This window comes from Schistocerca piceifrons, chromosome 1 (assembly GCF_021461385.2).
Source record: "Schistocerca piceifrons isolate TAMUIC-IGC-003096 chromosome 1, iqSchPice1.1, whole genome shotgun sequence".
NCBI lineage: Eukaryota > Metazoa > Arthropoda > Insecta > Orthoptera > Acrididae > Schistocerca > Schistocerca piceifrons.
The window spans coordinates 513,329,153-513,345,735 of NC_060138.1; the positions used below are offsets into that span (position 1 = coordinate 513,329,153).

Here is a 16,583-nt window from a genome sequence, read left to right on the forward strand (position 1 = left end):
CAGAATAGCGCAGAATGAACCAATTTTTCGTCTTAATTCGTCTATGGCTGTAACCACACGTACTGCATGTGTAACTTAAATAATTCACTGAATAAAACCATCAGTGAGGTTTGCTATTTGAGGCAACAATCAACACCATTTAGTTCTTTTAGTTCATTGTTCGAATAAACACCCGGTGTAGGTTCTGGTGTTTTATTAAAGTTATTTAGCTGATTGTGCTAAATTTTATCAAATTCAAGCAAAATACTTTTTCCTAGAGCTATTTGCTGAAAATTACTAAGATTTTTGTTTGCTGTGTGGGTAGGAGACATTATGATATTGATTATACCTGGACCTATTTCAGCTGCAAAAAGGAAAAGATTTGCTTCTTATGAGGACGTTACGCTTTCATATGACGTCATACAGGATGAAAAGCCGAGATTTTGCACCTCAGATTGCTTTTGACACTTAGAGATGTTTGTAATTTGTTTACACGTATACGAATAGTGGCCTGTGGCTCATGAACAAACAGAAGCGCTTTCTCGTAACTTCATTAATAACACAGCTACAGGCATGACTTTGCATTTCTTTGTTTATTTATTCGAATAACGCTTTGGAGGGTACGATGAATCAACTTTGGTTTTTCTTCTTTATGTTTAATTTTCGTTGCTCTCTGATTTCCTTCATCATTCGAGAGTGTCGCTCCTTTTCCTCCTGGACCCACTTTCTTCCTTTTGCAGTCCTCGCTCTTTCCTGCCTTTTGCATTGTTTCTCTAGAAACTATTCTGTTATCTGTTACGACCATTCTAATTTCAGTGATTTCCATATCTTTGTCACTTTAAGTGAACAATGTGTTTTAGGAATTGTAGCTTTTTTAGTAAGGTCTTCTTACTTAGACACATTCGGTATTTACGTACATAAAACTGTAGTTTTCATTTCTTCATTATATAGTTAGCTTTTCCAATTTCAAATAGAACTCTCTGTATGATCTTAACTTGTATTCATCATTTCTATAACTTTTAGGTCTCACTATTTTACTCAAAATTCTTCTTTCAACTTATTCCAGTATTTAGCATCCCCAAATCTCGTTAGTTGAGGTGTTTCTGCTGCATACAGTTTCCACAGCTGTTTGACAGTATCTTAGGTCTGTGTTCCCGGACAAAGTACATTTTTTGTATATGTTTACTGTAATTTGGAATGCTCTTTCCATTTTATGTACTCTGTTCTCCATGGCTACCTTTATTTTTGTGTTAGATGTTATCCATTCTCGCAAGTATTTAAAACGGTTAGTTTTAGATGTTATATTGTTATGAATTTTAACATTTAGAGGGCAAAATTGATATTTTTCATGTGTTTTTCAAATGCTATTTTAATCTTATTTTGTTTGCTTGTTTCTGTAGTTCTGCGATTTGTTCTTTGATACCGTCGAGAGGGTTTTTAATTAATGCCATGTCATCTGCAAAACTAGACAATCTGTGTTGATTTTATTTGATTTCTTCCTAGTTGAACACCCTTAGTATCAATGGATTTTCTCCATTCTCTCACTATAACGCGCAGTTAAAAAATAGAGGTGGTGAACCGTCTCGCTGTCAGTTGGCGACGAATTTAATTAATAGAGACAACGACTTCAGCAGGGGCAAATTATGGAATCTGGCACTTCCTGCAACAACTCACAAAGACGTAGCAACGGTGCAGCTCGTAGTGATACATGGATATCACCGTGTTGATCGACCGTGCAGCCATAGCTCTAATTTCATGAGTATGTTGTACCTCTTCATCGCTGATCAACGTGTCTGGCGCCTTGCGAATCTGTGGCCGCATGCGCGTTGGCACGGTCCGCTGGTTTAAAAGGACGGAGTAAGTGCTGACGCGTCCATATGGGGCAGGGGAATCAAATTACAATAAAGGAAAAAAAAGAAAAGCGGGAGCGTCAGTCACTCGAGTCATTCTGAAGATGGCTGGACGGTATACAGGCCGAAATATCGGAAGAAGTGAAATTTACGGGGCTGCACGCCCGAAATTTTATGGAGCTATCAAAATGAATTTCTTTTTCTGGTGGATCGTAGTTGAGTAGTCCTTTGAAGCAGTCCGCACGTATTCTACAGTTCTCTGTGTTACTACATGCAATATTCTATGTTTTTCGCTCTATAAACAGTAAACTTGGCGGTGTGTGCACTTTAAAACTATTTCTGAATGTTTTATAAAAGTTCCTTGTGTTTTTATGCTTCAAATGTGGTTCAGCTGACGTTAGTTGATCTTTTATTTCTTATTCTCTGGTCTTTTTGAGTCCATTTCATGCATGTTTCCTTGATTCTATAAACCTTTTCCTGTTCTTATCATTTGTATTTGCGTTCCAAATATTCGAAGCTCGTTGTCCCTTTATCGTATCGCCAACATCATTCCACCAAGCATGTTTTCCTTTCTTTTTAAGAGGGGTAGTTTCTTCTGCAGTCTCAATGTCTTTTTAAAGTTGCTCCCAACATCCAAGTTTTATGTATTTTTTCCAATAGAATTTCGTAACACTTCCTCCAGATAACATCTGTCTGTCAAACTTCCTGAATTGGTACTGATTCATTTTTCTAAATGTTGGTCCAACCTTGAATTAAATGATAAATACAGGAGGTTGTTGTTGTTGTTGTGGTCTTCAGTCCTGAGACTGGTTTGATGCAGCTCTCCATGCTACTCTATCCTGTGCAAGCTTCTTCATCTCCCAGTACTTACTGCAACCTACATCCTTTTGAATCTCCTTAGTGTATTCATCTCTTGGTCTCCCCCTACGATTTTTACCCTCCACACTGCCCTCCAATGCTAAATTTGTGATCCCCTGATGCCTCAGAACATGTACTACCAACCGGTCCCTTCTTCTTGTCAAGTTGTGCCACAAACTCCTCCCCACTTCTATTCAATATCTCCTCATTAGTTGTGTGATCTACCCATCTAATTTCAGCATTCTTCTGTAGCACCACATTTCGAAAGCTTCTATTCTCTTCTTGTCTAAACTATTTATCGTCCATGTTTCACTTCCATATATGGCTACACTCCATACAAATACTTTCAGAAACGACTTCCTGACACTTAAATCTATACTCGATGTTAACAATTTATCTTCTTCAGAAACGCTTTCCTTGCCATTGCCAGTCTACATTTTATATCTTCTCTACTTCGACCATCGTTAGTTATTTTGCTCCCCAAATAGCAAAACTCCTTTACTACTTTAAGTGTCTCATTTCCTAATCTAATTCCCTCAGCAGCACCCGACTTAATTCGACTACATTCCATTATCCTCGTTTTGCTTTTGTTGATGTTTATCTTATATCCTCCTTTCAAGACGCTGTCCATTCCGTTCGACTGCTCTTCCAAGTCCTTTGCTGTCTCTGACAGAATTACAATGTCATCGGCGAACCTCAATGTTTTTATTTCTTCTCCATGGGTTTTAATACCTACACCAAATTTTTCTTTTGTTTCCTTTACTGCTTGCTCAATATACAGATTGAATAACATCGAGGAGAGGCTACAACCCTGCCTCACTCCCTTCCCAACCACTGCTTCCCTTTCGTGCCCCTCGACTCTTATAACTGCCATCTGCTTTCTGGAAAAATTATAAATAGCCTTTCGCTCCCAGTATTTTACCCCTGCCACCTTTAGAATTTGAAAGAGAGTATTCCAGTCAACATTGTCAAAATCTTTCTCTAAGTCTACAAATGCTAGAAACGTAGGTTTGCCTTTCCTTAATCTTTCTTCTAAGATAAGTCGTAAGGTCAGTATTGCCTCACTTGATCCAACATTTCTACGGAATCCAAACTGGTATTCCCCGAGGTCGGCTTCTTCCAGTTTTTCCATTCGTCTGTAAAGAATTCGCGTTAGTATTTTGCAGCTGTGACTTATTAAACTGATAGTTCGGTAATTTTCACATCTGTCAACACCTCCTTTCTTTGGGATTGGACTTATTATATTCTTCTTGAAGTCTGGAGGAGTTTCGCCTGACTCATACATCTTGCGCACCAGATGGTAGAGTTTTGTCAGAAATGGCTCTCTCAAGGCCGTCAGTAGTTCTAATGGAATGTTGTCTACTCCCGGGGCCTAGTTTCGACTCAGGTCTTTCAGTGCTCTGTCAAACTCTTCATGCAGTATCGTATCTCCCATTTCATCTTTGTCTACATCCTCTTCCATTTCTATAATATTGTCCTCAAGTACATCGCACTTGTATAGACCCTCTATATACTACTTCCGCCTTTCTGCTTTCCCTTCTTTGCTTAGAACTGGGTTTCCATCTGAGCTCTTGATATTCTTTTTTCTCCAAAGGTCTCTTTAATTTTCCTGTAGGCAGTACCTCTCTTGCCCCTAGCGAGATAAGCCTCTACATCCTTTCATCTGTCCTCTAGCCATCACTGCTTAGCCATTTTGCACTTCATGTCGATCTCATTTTTGAGACGTTTGTATTCCTTTTTGCCTGCTTCATTTACTGCATTTTTATATTATCTCTTTTCATCAATTAAATTCAATATTTCTTCTGTTACGGAAGGATTTCTACTAGCCCTCGTCTTTTTACCTACTTGATCCTCTGCTGCCTTCACTACTTCACCCCTCAGAGCTATCCATTCTTACTCTTCTGTATTTCCTTCCCCCATTCCTGTCAGTTGTTCCCTTATCCTCTCCATGAAACTCTGTATAACCCCTGGTTCTTTCAGTTTATCCAGGTCCCATCACCTTAAATTCCCACGTTTTTGGAGTTCTTCAGTTTTAATCTACAGTTCATAACCAATATATTGTGGTCAGAGTCCACATCTGCCCCTGGAAATGTCTTACAATTTAAAACCTGGTTCCTAAATCTTTGTCTTACCATTATATAATCTATCTGATACCTACTAGTATCTCCATGATTCTTCCAGGTACACAACCTTCTTTCATGATTCTTGAACCAAGTGTTAGCTATGATTAAGTTGTGCTCTGTGCAAAATTCTACCAGGCGGCTTCCTCTTTCATTTCTTAACCCCAGTTCATATTCACCCACTATGTTTCCTTCTCTCCCTTTTCCTACTCTCTAATTTCAGTCACCCATGACTATTAAATTTTCGTCTCCCTTCACTACCTGAATAATTTCTTTTATATCATCATACATTTCATCAATTTCTTCATCCTCTGCAGAGCTAGTTGGCATATAAACTTGTACTACTGTAGTAGGCATGAGCTTCGTGTCTATTTTAGCCACAATACTGCGTTCACTACGCTGTTTGTAGTAGCTTACCCGCACTCCTATTTTTTTTATTCATTATTAAGCCTACTCCTGCGTTACCTTTATTTTATTTTGTATTTATAGCCCCGTATTCACCTGACCAAAAGTCTTGTTCCTCTTGCCACCGAACATCACTAATTCCCACTATATCTAACTTTAACCTATCCATTTCCCTTTTTAAATTTTCTAATTTACCTGCCCAATGAAGGAACTGACATTCCACGCTCCGATCCGTAGAACGTCAGTTTTCTTTCTCCTGATAACGACGTCTTCTTGAGTAGTCCCCGCCCGGAGATCCGAATGGGGGACTATTTTACCTCTGGAATATTTTACCCAAGAGGACGTCATCATAAAGTAAAGCTGCATGCCCTCGGGAAAAATTACGGCTGTAGTTTCCCCTTGCTTTCAGCCGCTCGCAGTACCAGCACAGCAAGGCCGTTTTGGTTAGTGTTACAAGGCCAGATCAGTCAATCATCCAGACTGTTGTCCCTGCAACTATTGAAAAGGTTGCTGCCCCTCTTCAGGATCCACACGTTTGTCTGACCTCTCAACAGATACCCCTCCATTGTGGTTGCACCTACGGTACGGCCATCTGTATCGCTGAGGCACGCATTTGCATTGAGTAGTTCCATTGCAAAATGTCTGCTTACAGCAACGTGATCGAGTTGTTTTTCACCACAAGTCGGATTTGATATACCCATGTAGTTTGTTTTGTTGGAAGTTTTTTTGAAAAGTATAGATTTTAAGACTTTTGTATGCTGTCTGCATGGGCTTAAGAATTTTTCTTCATTTGCTTTGGTTCTTTTATGTGCTGGGAATTTTCCTGCTATTGATCTGTGATGAGGTTCTTTGTCTATTTGCACAGTAAAGTCTCCAGGCAGTAAAACTGCATTTTTCGATTTAATGTGATCTGTGATGTTTGCCATATTTTGCCAAAAATTTTGTATTTGCTTCTAATGTGTTCTGTTTCATTTGTTGGGGAATGTATATTTAAAATAGTGTAAACTCTGTTTGATGATTTACATATTAGTGTGGAAAGTCTTTCATTAGTTCAGTTAAAATCTGTTATTTAGTTTAAAACATTGTTGTTTACATTGAACTCTCTTCAGAATTTGGATACAGTCTTCATAATTCGTTTTCCTGGTTTTCCGTTAAATATCCTGAATTCTTCTCAATGAGAAAGTTGTCCGTCAGTAAATATTGTTTTTTGGAGTGTTGTTATCATTGTTTTTTTCCTTTGGAAAGTTTATAAAAGTTTCAATTTTTCCTGTTTTTTAAGGGAGAAATTACATTTTTTTTATGGAACAGTGCTACTTTTTGACGCCAGAATAGCAGAGCTAAGCAACACAAATTCAGTGGTACAAAATATTTGCTGATCCAGTAAGAAATCGCTTATTTAAAATAACTGAATTTATGCATTTTTTGTGCTAAGAGGCACAAGATACTTCGCATCCCAGAGGAAGAAATGTAACGATATCATTTATGTGATCATATTGAACATCTCTGAATAGGACTGCATCTTACTATCCACCGGCTTGGAAATAGATGGTTTAATGTATCTCTCGCTACTGAAGAATTATGAGCAGGCCATTCACCATGAAGGAAACAACATTTGACGAGATCTTGAGGTAATGTTTTCTAATAACAAGGGTATGATAATTACAAGATATGTGTGCACTTTTCGCCTTTCAATGTATCGTTAATAAAATAAGAGGGTAATCACGTGCTGTCCGATTACACCACACCACACGTTCGCACTCTACTGTCGTTTATGCAAAGCACGACGAAGCCAATGTCGGTTTACCGTTGACCAGTAGTGAACGCTTCGTAGGCTTTTAACCCAGTGATCTGTCTAAGTGACTTCGTCGGTAAAGAATACCATCTCAAATCAATTTGTTTTTCTAGAGAACCCACTGACAGAGTTCAAAACGGTGTTTAAAATATCTGTCATGTAGCTCTTGATGTAGAAAAGTAAGGAAAGATTAATATTTATGCCTATGAAGAATACAAATAGCGCTACTTTGACCGATACCAACAACTCTTTGTTTTTTTACACGATGTGACCAACGAATTTATTGCAGTAACTGCTGGTTCGTTGGCAGTATTCCTTCGTACAAATTCTCTTGGGGCAAAATTTCCAATATCGTGAAGGATTTTCAGTGTTTCAACGAAGGTAGGACGTACTTTCAGCGTTTATCTAGAAACTGTTCCACGTATATTTCTGCTCTTGATGCATTTAATTAACTTTCAGCATAAACTGGGAACATGTCGACCAGTTCTTCGTAATCGAATGGCGCTGTAAACTTGAAAATATTTTATGCAATATTAATGATTCGATTCTGTTACTGTTTTACAAGAAACACACTGTATGTAAATTGTGACATTTCTCGCAACAAACTTGATCAATGTAGTGGTTCAACTATCTCTCAATTAACTCCTATGTCTAAGTGGCGCAGGGCCCTTGGGCAGGCTCGTAATCTTCCTGATAATGGGCAATCAATGGTCACATCAGCAGGACTGAAGTATCTACGTTCAGTATATTCTTGCTTGGTGAATGGTTCTTAGATCTGAAAAAGTGTGAATTTCATCCCGTCGAGATGTGTTATTCTGTCAGCATAAAAGTGTACGTAAGTTCATTTAAAAAAAGAAAAAAACTAAATTTATGCATGTATCGCCGGTATTAACGAAGCTTCGAGAAGTCATTGCTCTTTGTTTCATGGGCCCTTGTTCACTGTTCGCCGAAATCAGAACGGATTATAAGTGTCTGTATCGGGTGAAAAGCGATTTTTGGTGAGTAATTTAGTCGCCCCACGCTGTATATTAGCGTGGAAAGGCTGAATTCCGTTGCTGGTCATTAACCATTCAAACTAGAAACTAAAAGTACTTTATTTATTCTCCAGCTATTATTCATGGAAGACCGTTGCTATTCAATCCGTTGCAGGCCAACAGCAGGCGCTGCACATATCCGAGATCACTTGGCTTGGCGGTGTCTCTAACTCCTCACACGTCACACTTGAAGTGAATGGCACGGCAGAAACCTACGAACTGGCCCTGAACAAGGTAAGGAAGTCGTTCAAAGTAGGCAGCACTGACAAGGCTACGTATTTGTTTTTAATTATGTGATGGTAGGTTATTTACATGCTTGTATTAAGGGTAATCATAGCAGTTTGCTTGTGTTTAGTTTTTATTACCTCTGGTTGTCGAAAAGTATCGACTGTAGAAATCATTTGTATGACATCTCGAGTAGTGAGCCTATCCTTCCAAGGCGAGAATTAAATATGAAGTGTTTCGTTTTTGATGGACATATTACGTCGATTTAGAACTGCAAATTAGAGGCAATTTTTTGACAAAAACATTATCTGCCTCTTAGTTTTACTGTTATTTTAGAACGCCTTCATTACATTTTTGTGCCATACGGCTACTAAGCTATGCTGATGAGTCTCTGGACTCCGCGCTGAAATCATTTTGCAGGATAAGCACATAATGTGAAGACACAATGTGGCGGATTTGTGATCGGATTTTGTTTCAGCATCAGTCCACAGAGGGTGCATTTGAGACATAGCTGTACGTTCCACAATTTAGGCAATTCCGTCAAACACGTTTTTTACGTCTTACACTAACTGTTCTAGATCGTACTTCACCATCTAGTCAGCAGATATTTTTTGACGTGTTACAGAGGACTTAAGTTGCAAATAAATAAGCTGCCCCAAAAAAAGCTTCGCAATAGCCCCATAACTTGAATATTTTCTGTTTTTTTTTCTTTTTTTTAATTGGAAAAATACTCCTTTAGTCACAAGAAAACGCAAAGTACAGGCACTTGTGTGATGGGGTGAAATTAAATCCGCATTTTCATTGCAGGTGAGTAAAGCCCAGTGTCGCCAAAAGTAAACGGTAGACAGGGCCAGCGGATAAGCTAAAACTTACAGCTCATAGTTACCGCGAGGAGGGTGCAACAGAAATTCGCGGTGCCTTGTAGGAGATCACTGGGTGAGATATGAAGACCAAAACATCACGTAACTATCTGCACTTGCTCATTACGTCCTCTAGGCGTCCATTACAAACAATAGTACGAACGCTCTAACGCTGTGGTACACGAAGGACATGACAAGGGAGCAACTGGAATGGAACCTCAACAAGTGACGCGGTGTTGTCTTCGGTAACGAATGCAAGATGTGTCTGACATCAGATCGTCGTGGTACAAGAGTACTGAGGTGACGATGTACCATTGCACTTCCCAGACATACAGTCACACATGTCGCAGCATGGAGGTGGGTCAGTCGTGTTTTGGGCCAGGATCGTGTATATACTTCAGACCTCTCTCATCGCTATCAAGAATAATTTGAGGACTGTGCAGTATCGAGGAAGGGGTATCGTCCCTTTTTATAGACAACATTTAGGTGATGGAGTCATCTATGAGAATGCAAGAGCACAACGTGCCCTCGTCGTGAATACCTTCCTCCAGGCAAGCAGAATTCAACCGAATGGGGTGGTGTGCAATATTGCAGTATATGGTGACAGAAAGTTGACTGACCGTGTGGGGGGCCGGTTAAAACTTGCAGTGCGTCACCACAGGAAGCCTCATCACACACCTGATGGCCTCCAGAGGGCTGAGGCCGAGCAGTGGAACAGGACTGCGCAGCGTCTCGACCACTAAGGGAGATGAGAGCATGTTACAATGAACGGGGTGGGGGAGCACGGCGTTGAATGCTACCCGACAGCAGATTTTCATTTCACAGGTGTACAAAGATCAGCATTTTCTGGAAAGCTACCTCTATTTAATGACCCTAGGGTTTCACACCCCCAGTCTCTTTGTTCATGATTGTGACCGTTATATATAAAACTACAGACGGTCCGACTGCTCTTGCAGGTATCTTTCAGCATCCTAATGAAGACTGCCTGGAGAAGTACGAGGGCTGTCCAGAAAGTAAGTTACGATCGGTCGCGAAATGGAAACCACTGGGAAAATCCGGTAAAGCTTCGCACAGATGTGTTGGTCAGTGTCTCTAGTATGCCCGTCAATCGTGTCGCGACGCTCTTTTCAGTTTTGAGTGAACAGTGAGCACGTAAAGATGCGTAGGGAATAGCGTCTTCCGCCAAGCATGAGGGCCCGGTTAGAGATTTCGCCTGTGTCATGCAGCCCACATAACACAACTGTCGAGCAGTTCCTTCTTCAAGCCAATTCAAGGCCGCACACTGCAGGGGCAATGAAGACGCTCCTGCAGCGTTTCCGATGAGAAGTGTTTGATCACCCACAATACAGTCCGTAATTGGCTCCCCCTGAGTCTCATTTCTGCTCACAAAAACCGCTGGCCATGAAGACAAAATTTTTCGACAGACAACGAGCTGCAGACCTGGCCGAAAGCACAAGTGGCTGCTTTCTATGACGAGGATATTGGAAAGTTGATACAACACTACGACAAAACTCGAAGTTGGAACGGCGACTATGTAGAGAAGTAGGTGGAAGGTGTACCCAACTGTTGCAAATAAAATGTTTCTGGTTTTCACTGTGGTTTCCGTTTCGCGACCGATCGTAACTTACTTTCTGAACAGCCCTCGTAGTACAAAGGTCATTGGTCATACCATACATGACGCGGAAATAAGCCCAGAAGAATTTTGTTGAAATCCTTTTATTTCGGCTATTTTTAATTTTTGTTTCACATTAAAGTAACATTTTTAATTTCATAAGTTTTAGTCTTTCATTGCCTGCTCTTTTGAATCTAAGCCCACCGTCGTTACCAGATACCTAAGTGGTGCTAATATTTTCTTGGGAAGTTTAGGATGGTAACATAAAAAAGTACCGAAGTGTTATACACTTGATTTGTTCAATCAGCAGTATCCAAAATTCAAGCTCGTGCACCAAGAAAGAGAAAAGGAAAGCGATTCAGTTATGAAGAAGTTCTGCAAGCTAACCACCAACAGATATTAATACATGTAGAGACAAAAAATGCATAATTGTAAACTTTGGTTGCCGATAAATGAATGTGCGAGATTGCAGCGCATTCTCAGCGCCCAGATGGCAGTTACAGTTAACAGGAGACATGTCGACAACAGGACGTAAACTCCTTGCACATTGCATTCCCTGTACTCAGTTGGTAAGGAATTATGCCACCGGACAGGGGCGTGAACAATATAAGCAGATGTCAGCAGTTGAGGGAGGAGACTTAGTTGGGCTCAAAGAAGCCGGTTGGAGTAACTGGCGAATCTCTAGATGTTTGAATAGAAGCGATGGCACTAGTCGACGATATCGACAGGAATGGGAGAAATATGGCCGAACACAGCGTCAAGGAGGAACCGGTCGACCTAGACAGATGACAGAACGAGAAGGCCGAGGCAGTAAATACTGCAACCCAATAGGCCGTTCACAGAAAGAGGGCTGAGCTCGTGGTGCCCCTTGCTGCGGGGACCATTGACCACTGTACATCAAATAACCCGTTCGCAGTAGTGTCGGGCACATTCGATTTGGAATCTCATTGACTAGGGTAGAACTAAAATTACCAAATATGCAGAACCAGTCGCAAAATCATGTTTTATTTATTCACTTTTGCAAAACATGATTTTGCCACTGGTTGATGCATATTTGGTAATTTTATGGTTTACGGTCGCTGCACGAATTGGGAACCATATGTACCCCACCATTCGTGGGGTAGAACTGTCTTCAGTGGTAAGTCTCGCTTCGAACTGAGCCCTGGAGACCAGCGCGGATATGTCTGGAGATGTCCTGGACATTGGTGGGATAGGAACCTAACTGTAGCTTGCCGACAACCAGGAGTGATAGCCTAGGGTGCCATTTCCTTTCACAGCAGGATCCGTTTTGTCGTTGTCCACGGCCCCTTACAGCACAGCGGTAGGTCGGCGATATTCTACGCCCCCTTTTGTTGCCCTTCATCGCAAGTAATCCTGGGCTTATATTTCAGCAAGGTAATGGCCGCCCGCACATGCCGAGAGTTTCTACTGCTTGTCTTCTTGCAAAATCCTACATTTTCCGTCAAGGACGCCGGAGCTCTCCCCCAACTAACGATGTTAGGAACATTATAGGCAGGGCCCTCCAATCAGCTCGGGATTTTGTCGATATAACACGTCAGTGGGACAGAATTAGACACAATATCCCGCAGTAGTACATCCAAAAACTCTCCAGTGGAGAGTCGGATCCCACTGTGAAGGATGGGGACCAGCAACCACAAACAGAAGGGGATGTAAAACCATAAGCCAGACTACCATAATCTAGATGGGACTGAATTAATGCCTGGTACAGTCGTAGAAAGGTAGACCAATCGGCACCCCAGCTGGTGTGACTCAAGCAACGAAGAATGTTACGATGGCACCAGCACGTTTGTTTAAGCTGCCGAATATGAGGCAGCCAAGTCAACTGCGTATCGAAAACCAATCCCAAAAATTGGTGTGTCTCCACCACAGCAAGAGGTTCATCATCAAGATAAAGCCGTGGCTCAGGGTGAACAGTACGATGCCAAAAACTGGAAGCCATTCTCTACAGGCCAAGACTGCACCTTGTGGATAGTGCTCTGCAACTGCCGTTCAGCAGCTGCAATGCCGGTGGAGCTATAGTATAGGCAGAAGTCGTCAGCATACAGTGAAGGTGAGACAGACGTTCCCACCGCTGGAGTGACTCCATTAATTGCAACTAAAAAGAGGCAGACACTCAAGACAGATCCTTGTGAGACCCCATTCTCCTGCACTTGGGAGGAACTATGGGAAGCCACAACTTGCACAGGGAAGGAACGAAGCGACAGAAAATTTTGTATGAAACCCACCCTGAGACGGAGCTAGAAGGCCCCGAGACTCAAGTATCCAACTCAACCTCTGGCTCACCATGCGTTTGATCAACTTGCAAAGAACGTTGGTGAGGCTAATGGGGCGGTAGCTGTCCACCTCCAGTGGGTTCTTGCCAGGTTTTAACACAGGGATTACGATGATTTCCCGCCATTGCGACAGGAACTCACGCTCAACCCAGATATGGTTGACAAGGTCGAGGAGGTGTCGCTGACAGTCCACCGAGAGGTGTTTGAGCATCTGACAGTGGATGCAATCTGGTCCAGTAGCCATGTCAGGGGAAGCAGCTAGGGCTCTTTGGAATTCCCACTCACTGAACAGAGCATTGTACACATCAGGGTGGCATGTGTGGAACAAAAGCCTCCGATGTTCCAACCACTCTTTCAGTGTGCGGAAAGCCAGCGAGTAATGTGCAGAAGCAGAACTTCGAGCAAAATGCTCTGCTAAGAATTTTTCAATCGTGTCAGTGACAGTACAGACTGCTCCATTAATTGAAAGCCCAGGTACATTTACAGGGGTCCGATAGCCATAGAGTCGCTGAATCTGGGTCCAAACCTGCGATGACGCGGTATTGAGGCCAATGGTGGAGACATATCTTTCCCAGCACTCCTGCTTGCATCGGCAAATGAGGCAGTGGGCTCGCACACGGAGCCATTTAAAGGTGATGAGGTGTTCCAAATAGGGATGCTACTTGTGTCGCTGGAGGGCCCTCCTGCGATCTCTAAACACCTCATCGATCTTGGCTGACCACCAAGGCACAGTCCTCCGCCGAGAGTACCCAGAAGAATAGGGAATTGCAGATTCTGTGGCAGTAACGATGCCGGTGGTGACCGACTGAACCACCGCATCAATGGCGCCATTGAAAAGAGGCTCAATAGTGTCAATGGAGGTGAACAAGTCCCAGTCAGCCGTATTCATAGCCCATCTGCAGGGGTGCCCAGAAGAGTGACGCTTTTGCAGTGACAGAAAGATCGGAAACTGGTCACTACCACACAAGTCATCATGCACACTCCATTGGACAGATGGTAAGAGGCTACAGCTGCAGATCCAAAGGTCGATGGCAGAGTACATCCCATGTGCCACACTGAAGTGTGTGAAGGCACCATAATTTAAAAGAGAAAGGTCGAGCTGTGACAACACTTGCTGAATGACGCTGAGTCGGCCTGTTGCCACTGATCCACCCCACAGAGGGTTATGAGCGTTGAAGTCGCCCAGTAACAGAAAAGGTGGCGGCAATTGGGCTATCAGCGCAGCCAGGACATGTTGCAGGACATCACCATCTGGTGGAAGATAGATACTGCAGACTTAACAGCCTGAGGCGTCCACACCCAAACAGCGACAGCCTCTAAAGGTGTTTGTAGAGGGACACACTCACTGTAAAGAGAGTGAAGGACATAGGTGCAGACGCCACCAGATACCCTCCCATAAGCTGCCCGGTTCTTATAATAACCCCGATAGACACAGAGGGCGGGAGTTCGCATCGCCAGAAACCAAGTTTCCTGAAGAGCAATGCAGAGGAAATGGTGATGGCTGAGAAGTTGTCAGAGCTCAGCAGGATACTGGAAAAAACCACAGCCATTCCACTGGAGGGTGACAGTGTCCATGGCCGAGAAAGGTGGGAAGGGACTGAGGAGACAGATTACGCTGCTGGGTTACCTGCTGCCACCGACTTAGTACCGATGGGAGTGACATCCATCATGTATGAGGGACCTGCGAGATCTAGGTCCTCATTGGACGCCAGAATCTCCACCTCATCCTCAGACGCAGAGCTTGTAGGGAGCGTGGCAGTGGGTGCCACTGCAGTTTCCTTGGTCTTAGGGGTCTTCGATTTCGATTTTTCGCGCTGTTCCTTCGGTTGCCCATGCTGGGAGGGCTTCTTTAATTCAGTCTCCAGGACTGAAGAGGACCGAGAAGCCCTATGGACAGCGACCTGTGGCTTCTTCTGCCACTGGCATGTGTCTGCTGTGCCGCTGGTTGGAATCCTGGGTAGGGCAGTTGTCTTGTGACAGCCAGAGCGAGAGCACCAGCAGCAGCGAGTACTGTTTGTATAAAGCGTTTATTTTGCATTTTGTTTACGACCTTCCACTAAGGAAGGGATTCTATTCGTGTTTATCTGCTCTGCATAGTAACTAACAGTTCTTGATAAAACTTTACGTAGTTTTCGTGTTAGATTTCTTAGTGTTTTCTTGATCGTTTAGAACAGAAAGCGCCCTAAAACCGTCTTTTGTTTGTTTCGCGGCCGTTAGGCACTAGTCACTTGAATCAGCAGTTGTCTTGTGACAGCCAGAGCGAGAGCACCAGCAGCAGCGAGTACTGTTTGTATAAAGCGTTTATTTTGCATTTTGTTTACGACCTTCCACTAAGGAAGGGATTCTATTCGTGTTTATCTGCTCTGCATAGTAACTAACAGTTCTTGATAAAACTTTACGTAGTTTTCGTGTTAGATTTCTTAGTGTTTTCTTGATCGTTTAGAACAGAAAGCGCCCTAAAACCGTCTTTTGTTTGTTTCGCGGCCGTTAGGCACTAGTCACTTGAATCAGCAGTTGTCTTGTGACAGCCAGAGCGAGAGCACCAGCAGGAGCGAGCACTGTTTGTATAAAGCGTTTATTTTGCATTTTGTTTACGACCTTCCACTAAGCAAGGGATTCTATTTGTGTTTATCTGCTCTGCATAGTAACTAACAGTTCTTGATAAAACTTTACGTAGTTTCCGTGTTAGATTTCTTAGTGTTTTCTTGATCGTTTAGAACAGAAAGCGCCCTAAAACCGTCTTTTGTTTGTTTCGCGGCCGTTAGCCACTAGTCACTTGAATCAGCAGTTGTCTTGTGACAGCTAGAGCGAGAGCACCAGCAGCAGCGAGTACTGTTTGTATAAAGCGTTTTTGTACTTATTTGCTGCGCTTAGCTTTTAAATAGTTTTTCTGGGAAAACCTAGCGTAGTTTTCGCGTCTCGTATTTCAGTGAGTGTTTCTTGATTATCAGAGTAGCTCATCAGAAGATTATCTTGGGAATTTGTCACCGTATAGAGTAGGGTAAACATAGTCATGTGTAGGGACTGTGGTTGTTGTGAGCGGACGCAAGGAGAATTGGCCACTCTTCGGGGGCAGGTGGAGGCTTTGTCTGTGAGGCTCATCGAGCTCGAGGCGCAGGCGTCGGCTCGTAGTGGCGTTGGGGCAACTGTGGTGAGACCTATGCCTACTTCGGTGGCCTTGGAATCACATGGAACCCCTGATGTCGCTGCGTCTTCCGGCAGTGAGCATCTTACCGGTCAGCCATCACTCCAGGGTGAATGGCGGACAGTGGTGGGCTCGCGCGTGCCTGGCCGAAAGGCGAAGGTGGGATCTGGCCGCGTGGCAGCTGCCTTACCCCTTTCCAACAGGTACGGGGTGCTTCCTAGTGGTGATGACATCGTTTCCGAGCCACCACAGGATGCCTCGCCTGTTGGGCCAGTGGCCGATTCTCCGGCAAGGTCCCGACAGTCACAGAGGGCGGGCCTATTAGTTATAGGGAGCTCCAACGTTAGGCGGGTTATGGAGCCCCTCAGGAAAATACCGGGTAGGTCGGGGAAGAATGCCAGTGTGCACT

The 16,583-nt window shown here is 43.1% G+C and overlaps 1 protein-coding gene across 1 annotated transcript in view; it reads left to right on the top strand.

Moving 5' to 3' along the window:
• LOC124797543 (inter-alpha-trypsin inhibitor heavy chain H4-like) overlaps positions 1-16,583 on the top strand; it is a 104,259-nt gene that overhangs the window by 73,440 nt on the left and 14,236 nt on the right. The window contains exon 16 of the mRNA XM_047260794.1: positions 8,154-8,272. Coding sequence (XP_047116750.1) covers positions 8,154-8,272 — 119 coding nt within the window. The remainder of the gene's footprint in view (positions 1-8,153; positions 8,273-16,583) is intronic.